Source organism: Paralichthys olivaceus, chromosome 2, assembly GCF_024713975.1.
Source record: "Paralichthys olivaceus isolate ysfri-2021 chromosome 2, ASM2471397v2, whole genome shotgun sequence".
In the NCBI taxonomy this organism is placed as follows: domain Eukaryota; kingdom Metazoa; phylum Chordata; class Actinopteri; order Pleuronectiformes; family Paralichthyidae; genus Paralichthys; species Paralichthys olivaceus.
In genome coordinates, this window is record NC_091094.1 from 12,408,396 (window position 1) to 12,417,428 (window position 9,033).

General features: G+C 40.7%; 4 protein-coding genes across 4 annotated transcripts; 3 read left to right on the forward strand and 1 right to left on the reverse strand.

The window, feature by feature from the left end:
• Nucleotides 1-1,269: 1,269 nt before the first annotated feature.
• On the forward strand, nt 1,270-4,033 carry tspo (translocator protein). Its single transcript, XM_020108487.2, has 4 exons — nt 1,270-1,455; nt 2,930-3,105; nt 3,202-3,340; nt 3,449-4,033. Exons 2-4 carry the CDS (start codon nt 2,933-2,935, stop codon nt 3,620-3,622), a joined length of 486 nt encoding a protein of 161 aa, XP_019964046.1. The 5' UTR covers nt 1,270-1,455; nt 2,930-2,932; the 3' UTR covers nt 3,623-4,033.
• Nucleotides 4,034-4,811: 778 nt separating this feature from the next.
• uqcc2 (ubiquinol-cytochrome c reductase complex assembly factor 2) lies at nt 4,812-6,652 on the reverse strand. The gene is made up of 4 exons (XM_020108488.1): nt 6,432-6,652; nt 5,520-5,594; nt 5,069-5,135; nt 4,812-4,965 (listed from the first exon to the last, which is right to left on the reverse strand). Exons 1-4 carry the CDS (start codon nt 6,567-6,569, stop codon nt 4,856-4,858), a joined length of 390 nt encoding a protein of 129 aa, XP_019964047.1. The 5' UTR covers nt 6,570-6,652; the 3' UTR covers nt 4,812-4,855.
• Nucleotides 6,641-8,987, forward strand: tomm6 (translocase of outer mitochondrial membrane 6 homolog (yeast)). The gene is made up of 3 exons (XM_020108490.2): nt 6,641-6,825; nt 7,556-7,689; nt 7,769-8,987. Exons 1-2 carry the CDS (start codon nt 6,728-6,730, stop codon nt 7,650-7,652), a joined length of 195 nt encoding a protein of 64 aa, XP_019964049.1. The 5' UTR covers nt 6,641-6,727; the 3' UTR covers nt 7,653-7,689; nt 7,769-8,987.
• c2h1orf74 (chromosome 2 C1orf74 homolog) lies at nt 8,119-8,987 on the forward strand. Its single transcript, XM_020108486.2, has one exon. It carries the CDS (start codon nt 8,119-8,121, stop codon nt 8,908-8,910), a length of 792 nt encoding a protein of 263 aa, XP_019964045.1. The 3' UTR covers nt 8,911-8,987.
• Nucleotides 8,988-9,033: the final 46 nt, after the last annotated feature.

Sequence of the window (9,033 nt, forward strand, 5' to 3'; positions counted from 1 at the left end):
TCATCCATAATAATCTTTCCACAGTCGTTATGACTTTAAATGTTAGTCGCTTTTGGATTTGGTTCTTTAAAACCCTCACAGAGGAACAGGAGGTTAACCCTAACCCTTGACGTTTACATCATCTTTGTCGTCTCGTCTCCAGCTGTTTGCGCTTTGTAAAGCATCCAGGAAATAAAAATAAGTCACTGATAACATTCATGTCTGTATTAATTGACCTTTGGAACACAGTGGTGATATAATACATGTTTATTTAGGCACTAAATACCAATAACCAACGACTCTGAAGTTGGCTGCTGATTGGGAGGCAAGGTAACAGAAATTATGATATAAGCCTACAACATGTTCAGCTCAGTGAATTAATCAATGAATCAATCAACCAAACTGTTGCAGCCATGTTTTATTTCCCTGTTACTACTGCTACTACTATGTCTACAGACAATAATATAGCAGCAGTCAATTTTTTATGTTAAATGAATCTTTTCTATTGTAATATCTAATAAAAAAAATTAAAAATAAACTTTAAAAGTAGCAAAACCTGGTTATAAATGTTATAAACTTCTGAAATAGGCCCAGAATAAAGGTGCAACATCTGAGAGGGTATGCACAGTTACAGAATTATAGTAGTGTTTAGTGCATTCCTTTTTTTCATTGCTGTCTACTATACTTTTTAAATTGACCTTGCTATGTTACATTTGCACTATTTTCCGGTAAAAATCAAAAAAACGTAAATCACAAAAAATGTAATGCTCTCTTAAAAGATACTATATCAACATTCTTTCAAATATATCCATACTAAAGCAATCTGTTAGATTTAAAGGGTTTAACCATGGTCACCATCCAGCTAAGTGTCAATGCAAATCTGGGTTTAAGATCTTGATATGACAGAAATTCCAGATTCATTTCAGACCAACTTTGAGGAAAACTGTTGATAAACCATCAAATGAGAATAATTTAGTTATAAACCGTGCAAGAAGAACTAATTCACAATGACAGAGTTTAAGCACTAACGTTTTCAGGGGTAGTCTACATACACAAGGTTACCATGATAATGTTATTATTTTAAATATAAATTCAAACATTTATATAAATACATTTAAAGTCCGTCTCTTCTTGTAAATGAGAAATTATCCGATTAATAAAATGAATTGAATAAAAACGGAAATCCATCTTCAACACTGTTTGTCGAATTAGAAACCAGCTTCGCTGACGTCACTAGCTACTCATCCCGCGGGCCAATTGCCGGTAGGCGCGCGGTGACGTCACTTTTTGTGTAACTCTGGGAGTGTGCGCAGAGATAACACAGCCCCGCCCCTCCTCACTCTTATATCACAACACAGCAGCGTGTCACAGCAGCAGGGTGTGTGTGTGTGTAGCTGCAGCTCGAGGACACTACACTACACTACACAACACAACACAACACAAGACAGCACAGAGGAGGTGACACCAGGGAGACGGGTGAGTGCTCCGATCTCACAACAGACCCACAGTCAGCAGCGAACACGCTGTCTGTAACTTTACGACGCTGAACCTTGACCCGTGTATTGTCACAGCTTTTTATTTTGACTTCTTCCTGATTGTATTCTTAATGTTCACTCACCGGAGAGATAAGATCCTTTAACAGCCTCACAACCAAACCTGACACTGGCTTTGATCACTTGACTCAAGTCTGGGGCTCGATTGCATGTTCTGAACTTCCGCAAACCAGGAACTGTTGTTGTTACAGACAGCAGCAACTTCAGGATGGAAGTTTCATGGTGTCTTCCGAAGTTACACTTATCTCCCTGTGCAGCAGTGAAACCAGCCGACTCACACTGGAGAAACCAACAAAACCAAAAACACCTCAAACTTAATGCTGATATTTGATTTACGGGGTTGATACTGATGTTGGTGTGCTGGACTTTAATACTGATGTATTTATTGTGGTTATATTTAACATAAAATAAAAGCTATTTCACGAGTAAAGGTTTGACTGCAGACTCTGCTGTAGCCTCCCTCTCAGCTCCACCCTCATATATTTGTATGAGCTGCCCCACAACTGTGAGCTGAGGTCAAGTCAGGTCAGACAATCCTTTATTTGCCATTTGGCTTTACTGTGTTGGTTCACGGTAAAGATGAGTTCGGCCACATCAGCTATTTGAAGCATAAAGGCTGTAAAAAAAACCACTGGACACAATAAAGCCAACGACAAACAAACAGCTGACTGATATTTTTTTCTCAGGAGTTGGTGGAGACCAAAACAGAGCTCCATCTTTTACATTGTTAACATGTCTGCACTACAATGTATTACTAATAACCAGGTGACTGACTGTAGAGTACTGTACACTGACATATCTGCACAATGTATGGTTTGATCTTCTTTTCCATCAAGATACATTCATTATTCTCAGAGAAATCAAATGAAAATATTGAAAAAAGCTAAATAAAAATTCCTGAAACCACACTTTACGAGATTAACAGACAAAGGAAGGTAAAAACCTAACCTCACTGGCAGGGGTCCTTCATATAAAGCAAGGGCTTCATTGAAAACAAAAAAAACACCTTGAAAAGTGGCCAACACTTTGTTAGACACGCTTCTTGTGCTATACTGAGTGGAGCCGACATATCAATATCTACATTCATCTTTTCTGATATATGTAGATGTGATACACAACAGCCTCAGACCACGTTTGTCAGGTTTTTATCTCACTGCAAACGCTTTGTTATCAAGACGCAGTCCGTCCTGGGTCAACAGTCCCAAGACCCGTGCCGCAGAGAAACATCTCACTTTTGAATCTCTTGTCAGGGGCAGAGGGTAGAGCTGGATATTGTTGGAAATGTCTTGATACTGCATTTAAATTTCCAATCATCTGACCAAAAGTAATTATTGTTACAAAATAGTAGATGCAAAACAGAGGTTATTTTTTAACAACATTTCCTGCTCTTATCTCAGAAAATGTGGCTGCCTATGATTGGGATGACCGCCCTGCCCCACCTGGGGGGGCTGTACGGTGGCTATATCACACGCAAAGAGGTGAAGGACTGGTACCCAAGCCTGCAGAAACCATCATGGCGCCCGCCGAACGCGGCATTCCCTATAGTCTGGACTTGTCTGTACACGGGCATGGGGTAAAACTCACAATGACTAATACAGTCTTTCATTTTCTGTGCCACCCTCATTTTATAAAACAATCCATACATGTATTTTTCTTTTCTGTGGTGCAGGTACAGCTCCTACCTGGTGTGGAAGGAACTGGGAGGTTTCACTGAGGATGCACTGCTTCCACTGGGACTATATGGGCTACAACTTGCTCTTAACTGGGCCTGGACTCCCATTTTCTTTGGTGCACACAAGATAAAACTGGTGAGAATTATTTCTTTATCTGAGACAACACATGGGATCATTATTCACAACTCAATATTGTACATTGTGGTCCCTTTTACACCGGCTCTCTTCCTCTGCCCATGTCAGGCCCTCATGGAGATCGTACTTCTCACTGGGACTGTCGGAGCCACCATGGTGTCTTGGTATCCCATCAGCCGCACCGCCACTCTGCTCATGGCGCCCTACCTTACCTGGCTGTGCCTCGCCACCTCTCTCAACTACTGCATATGGAGAGACAACCGTGAGGAAAAAAAGGAGTAGGGGACGGCTCAGTGGGCTTTGACCAGAGCACTTCAAGTCAGAATCATGACATTATTCAGTGTTTTCAAATCAATTTTTCTTTCTATGGAATTCTAGATCACAGATTCACAAACTAGTCAGTCTATGATGGAGGATGGATGGTATAAAATCACCTTGTCAAAGACTGATCAATATCTGTGTGAATGATGGCCAATATTCAAAATAACTCATCCACGCAGTCAGAATTTGTCAATATCCTTAAAGAACACAAAAGCAGGACTCACTGTGCTACATGTTTTCAATTGAAGTTGATAGTGATACAATGTGAATGTATTGTTTTTTTCATGAAGACCATCCTGTGTGTGTTACTGATGAAGAAAGATGCTTTAGTTACTGCTATAAATCTGCTCAAATTAAAATAAATGATCCAAATGACCTTTTAAATGTTTATCATTTCCACAACACAGTCAGGGAAGAATGGTGAGCAACAATATTAAGTTATTTATAATGAGCTGGTGTTGGCTAAAGAAATATATGTGGTAAAAAATATCAAGGTTTTACAGCAAGTTTTAGTTCATTGTTTTTCAGGACAAGTAAAAATGTAGCACGAGTAAAGTAAATCACAGAATCTCCCCCATACACACTCAGCAGCTCAGATTCTGCCCAACCTGTTACTGTAACAGATTTTCATTTCTCTGGATCTGGATCAAAATGAATAGAGTTATATGGTATATTGTCGGACTTCTTTTCCAGTTGGTTAAATTCTGTTTCATGCTGAAGACTAGTCAAAACATCCAAGACATTTGATCTCTTAATGCTTAGAGATCTTGTTCCTCAGTTCCCGAACTTAATTTCCACCAAATACATTTTTAGATATCTTAAATAACAAACCTGGGTTCAAGAATAATTTGCAATTTTAAAATGTGTCTCCTTAAAGGGGTTTTAGTCCAATCTATGTGCTTGGATGGTATTCCGTAACCCTTTGTCCTTTTGCTGAGTCTTTCTCAGTCTGCGCTATGATGGACTGGTGACCCCTCCGGGGTGTACCCCAGGGATTGGCTTTGGCATCCTCAGACACTCAATGGATAATTGATATACATAAATAATGATAGATGGATGTAGTCTTTCACCTCCAAAGCAACAGCCTATACAACTAACCATTTAAAAAAGTTCCATAATAACAATTCATAAAAATGACAGTCCAAAAAGATGCCAACAATAAGTTGTATTTCTGTACATACAATAAGAAAAGAGTTATTTTTCTGCAGATTTCTCTGGAACTTCTTCTGGTGATTTGGAGGAGAATCTCTCCATCAACGTCTTCCAAAGACCCTTTTTTTCATCGTCCATCTGTTGCACGCTCCCTGTAAAATCCAGATTGATGTTCCAGTCATTTTCATCCTACAGGTTAAATCCAACCATATTATTTGTATTGAACACAGCGCTTCTGATGATGTGAATCCATACCTGACAACAGAACTTTACACTCCTCCACCGTCACACCGGTAAAGCTTGTGTCTCTTACACGAGGAAACTGTGCCAAGATACAAAGACAGTTTTGAGTCTTTTTCTACAGGTTACTGGATTTTACACAGGGATGGATGGTGAACAAAGACCAGTATGATTTTAAAATGCTGCTACATTTACAGACTCTGAGACCTTTGCACCAACTATAAACTGTTTTATTATCTTTATCACAGAATTAATGCTAAAAAGACACAAGGTTTCCTCTTCACTCTTGAACAAGATGGAGAATTCATTCCTTCGCTGACAGATTTTAGCTGTGGAGGAAAATGTATTGTCCACAGATGGATTTGTTGCATTTGAAGGAAAAGGGATTTGACCTAATTTTTTCATTCTTTTTTTTAAGTGAAACATCCATTACAAGAAATAAATGTAGCAGATGCAGTCTACTTACTCGTTGTCTGTACACGTTGCCGTTAATTTGAGCCAAACTTTCATACATCTGATCACATTTCTCTGGATCTGAGATCTGGAGGGAAAACGTTAAAGGTTAAGTTGTTGAAATGTAAAGAGCAGGATAGAGGTCAGTAAGTTATCTGTGTTTGTAAGTGTAAGATAAATGGCTGTTATCTTCTACTTCTGCAGCCTCCACCCAGTGACTTCACATTAGGAAAGTAGATTATTGCTGTATGTGCATTGTCCCTGCTAAGTTAACAAATAATCAATCAATTATCAATAGATAAATAATTGGTTGCATATTTTTCACAAGTAGTACACTGCTTAAAACATACTTTAATTGAAGGGATTTCCTATTTGAGTTGACTGAATTTATCTATTCATTGAATTTTACTCCCTTTATATAATCACTGAATCTAGTTCAATTAGTGCATCTTTCATAATAGGATTTGGGTTCACTAATTGACTAATATCAACAAAATCCAAAATATCCGTTTGAAAATAATAATTAAGCCTTAAAAGATAAATAGATATTAAAATGATATGTGTGCATATAAAAATGATGTAACTATAATCACTGTGTGTAGATATACAGATACTGAGAGTGGAAATAAACATTATGTGAGTATAAATACTGTGAGTGGATACAAACAAATTATGTAAATACAAATACTGTGTGTAGATATACAGATAGTGTGTATACAGACATATTATGCATGTAGATATAAACACAGTTAGTGACTCTCGGCCTCCACAGCTGAACCTACGAAGTCTCAATACTAAAGACACAGTGTTAGTTAACAACACACGGTCAGAGCAGACAAGGTCGCCGGCTGCTGGTGCTCCTGGTCCGGGTAAAGCCCTCAGCTTATCTCGGTGTTCATGACGCGGAACTGCGTAGCCTCGGTACCTGTGTGTTTTCACCCTCCCGGAAGGCGGAGGCTACTCTCTGCCGCAGAAACGTCCCCAGGTCGCGGCCTTTCTTGGTCTCATCCCGCGGCCACTCTTCGCACAGCTTCAGGAACCGACGGTACCTGGTGGCAGACATTTTTTTTACGTATAGCGAGCGAGTCTTCAGAGGACGCCTGAGGTTTGAGCCTTTTCTCTCACCGTACTGGTGTTCAGCTAAAGTCTTCCCCCTCCTGCCCGCTGTTGTTTATCAGTTCCGAGCACACCTCGCTACAGTTCTTGACGCACGCTGGCACGATGACTGGTCCGGACGCTAAGAAGAGCTCTCCCTCCAGTGTGGCGGACTGGGTCCGCTCAGCCTGTCGGTTCGCTACAGACAGAACCGACTTCAGGAGGTCAGTCGACGGGGAGAGCATGTGATGTGACCTGTGTGCTAACGTTAGCCACGCGGCTAACGCTTTGCCCTTGAGTCTGTCGTCTTGATGTAATCGCTGATCATATGCGACTAGTCGATTAATCGATCAGCTCAGTCCATCGACAGAAAGTCAGGGACGCAGACTGACAAACATTTAGGTGCATGGACGACTCGTGTTGTGATCTTGTGACCGGGTTTTATAAGACTGTGTATTAGTGATCAACTTGATTAAAAGATTATCAAAGCAACTGGAAAAACTTTCACTAACCCCACTGTTACTATTACATCAATATTATTCTAATTATGATTATTGGGCAAAGTGGACTGCTGGCCTGGGGCCCCCAGAATTCCAGGGGCCCTTGACAGCTCCAGACTGACTGTAAGCTGTCACACGTGCATGTCAGCTGCTTTGACAAACTGCCTGGTCTGAACTGTTTTTTCAGTGTTGGATTTTGTCTTTAAAAAATTCATCACTATTCTGTTATCAAAGCAGTCATTCATTGTGAATCAAGCGGATTACACCACAGCAGATCTGCTCACAGTTTACAGGAAGTGAGGATGGGGGAAACACTGAAGGTTGTTTTCGCTCCATGAGAAGTTTAATGTAGCCATCGTCTCTGTGTAGTATTTTGAGTTTTGTGCCGTTTGTCAAAAGCTTTAATTTTGTCAGAATTCCTCATAATCAAACTTTTCTGTTGATTCTCTTTCAGGAATCTTCTGGTCAACGTGGGTTTGTTTGCAGCAGGTGTCTGGGTTGCAAGAAATCTCTCCGATTTTGACCTGATGTCTCCGCAGCCTGTGACATAACAACAAAAATAATAGCACCGCCAAAACCAGGATGATGGTAAGATCGTCTTCTTGCACTCTAATGCAGATAAAAACATTTTTGTCATGTAATATTTGCGACGTCTGTGTTCCCTCAGGTGTCTTGGACCAACAGAGAAGATACAAGGGACACCAACAAACGATCATTAAACCTATATGAGGAGTTACACTATGAAAACAAATCATCTTGTTTACCTGAATTTGCTTCACTTTTTTAATTATTATTTTTACATTTATTTCATTGTTAATGGCTTGACAACTAATTACATCCATTCTCGTGTCTCTGTTCTGTTTGTTTCTGGGTTCTAGATTTTGAAATGGCATTTTGATTAAATTATTTCCAAGATCTCACATAGCCAAGTTGACTCTGGGGAAACTGCAGCAGAAACTCGCTTCGTTACTCTAATATTTGACAATTTGAACTGTGTGTCCTGTGACTGATGCAGCCATGTCCACTCAGGAGTTGTTTGTCGCTGCCGCTCGTAAACATCTGTGTGTCGGCAGAAAGTCTCTCTCTGCTCCTCAGAGTCTGGACCTGGCTGCTCAGGTCCTGGCTGTTGATTTGGGTTTGAAACCTGCTCTGCTGTTCGACAGTAACGGTTCCAGCTCAGAGCAGGTGCAGCAGTATTTGAGCTCTTTGCAGTCTTCCCAGCTTGTGTCTAAATCTCTTCTCACATTGGATTTAAATGGACACGCTCTAATTGTTCACCCAGTTACAATCAGATCAAATCTAGAAAAGGTGCTGTGTGGCAGCGGAGCGGCTGTGATAGATGTCTGCCACTCACTTGAGAAGCCTGCCATCGCTGACCAGCTTAGAGGAGAGCAGAAGAGCATGATACAAGATTTCCTGCCTCTGCTGAGAGAGTGTGAACGACTAGAGGAGGCTCAGAAACCTCTTTGTGTCGGAGAGAAATGTGAAGAGTGGAACCTGTGTACAGTCTTTGGTCTTCTGTTGGGTTACCCTGTAACCTACTGGTTCGATCAGACCCACAGCTTTGAAAACTGTCTGTCCATGACACCCCTGATGGTGACTACAGCTGCAGCAACATGGGAGGCGGGCTCCACATGTCACACATGTTGTCTCTACTCTTTCAGCGTCCCAGATGTTCTGCTCAAAGAGACGCAGTCGAACCTGGACGACTGGAGGCGTTGTTTACAAGACAGATTTCAGCAGCAACATGTCCTGAAGGATCTTAGTGTTTGTCAAACCACAGTAACTCTACCCTCAGTCTGTCTGTGATGAAAACTGTTAAATACCCTGTTATACTGTAGGACATTTGTACATTATCACCTCATTAAAGTTTGTCAAAACAGCCATTTACTTCTTAATGTGCAGTGCTTTTCACATCCTGGGTTCACAGTG

What these genes read in the sequence shown, in the direction of transcription:
- tspo (XM_020108487.2), top strand. Translation starts at nt 2,933, where the DNA reads ATGTGGCTGCCTATGATTGGGATGACCGCCCTGCCCCACCTGGGGGGG. An exon ending in TGTCTGTACACGGGCATGGG is followed by an intron (nt 3,106 to 3,201) that starts GTAAAACTCACA and finishes TCTGTGGTGCAG; the next exon opens with GTACAGCTCCTACCTGGTGT. An exon ending in GTGCACACAAGATAAAACTG is followed by an intron (nt 3,341 to 3,448) that starts GTGAGAATTATT and finishes TGCCCATGTCAG; the next exon opens with GCCCTCATGGAGATCGTACT.
- uqcc2 (XM_020108488.1), bottom strand. Translation starts at nt 6,569, where the DNA reads ATGTCTGCCACCAGGTACCGTCGGTTCCTGAAGCTGTGCGAAGAGTGG. An exon ending in GCAACGTGTACAGACAACGA is followed by an intron (nt 5,136 to 5,519) that starts GTAAGTAGACTG and finishes ATCTTGGCACAG; the next exon opens with TTTCCTCGTGTAAGAGACAC. An exon ending in GTGTAAAGTTCTGTTGTCAG is followed by an intron (nt 4,966 to 5,068) that starts GTATGGATTCAC and finishes TGGATTTTACAG; the next exon opens with GGAGCGTGCAACAGATGGAC.
- tomm6 (XM_020108490.2), top strand. Translation starts at nt 6,728, where the DNA reads ATGACTGGTCCGGACGCTAAGAAGAGCTCTCCCTCCAGTGTGGCGGAC. An exon ending in GACAGAACCGACTTCAGGAG is followed by an intron (nt 6,826 to 7,555) that starts GTCAGTCGACGG and finishes ATTCTCTTTCAG; the next exon opens with GAATCTTCTGGTCAACGTGG.
- c2h1orf74 (XM_020108486.2), top strand. Translation starts at nt 8,119, where the DNA reads ATGTCCACTCAGGAGTTGTTTGTCGCTGCCGCTCGTAAACATCTGTGT.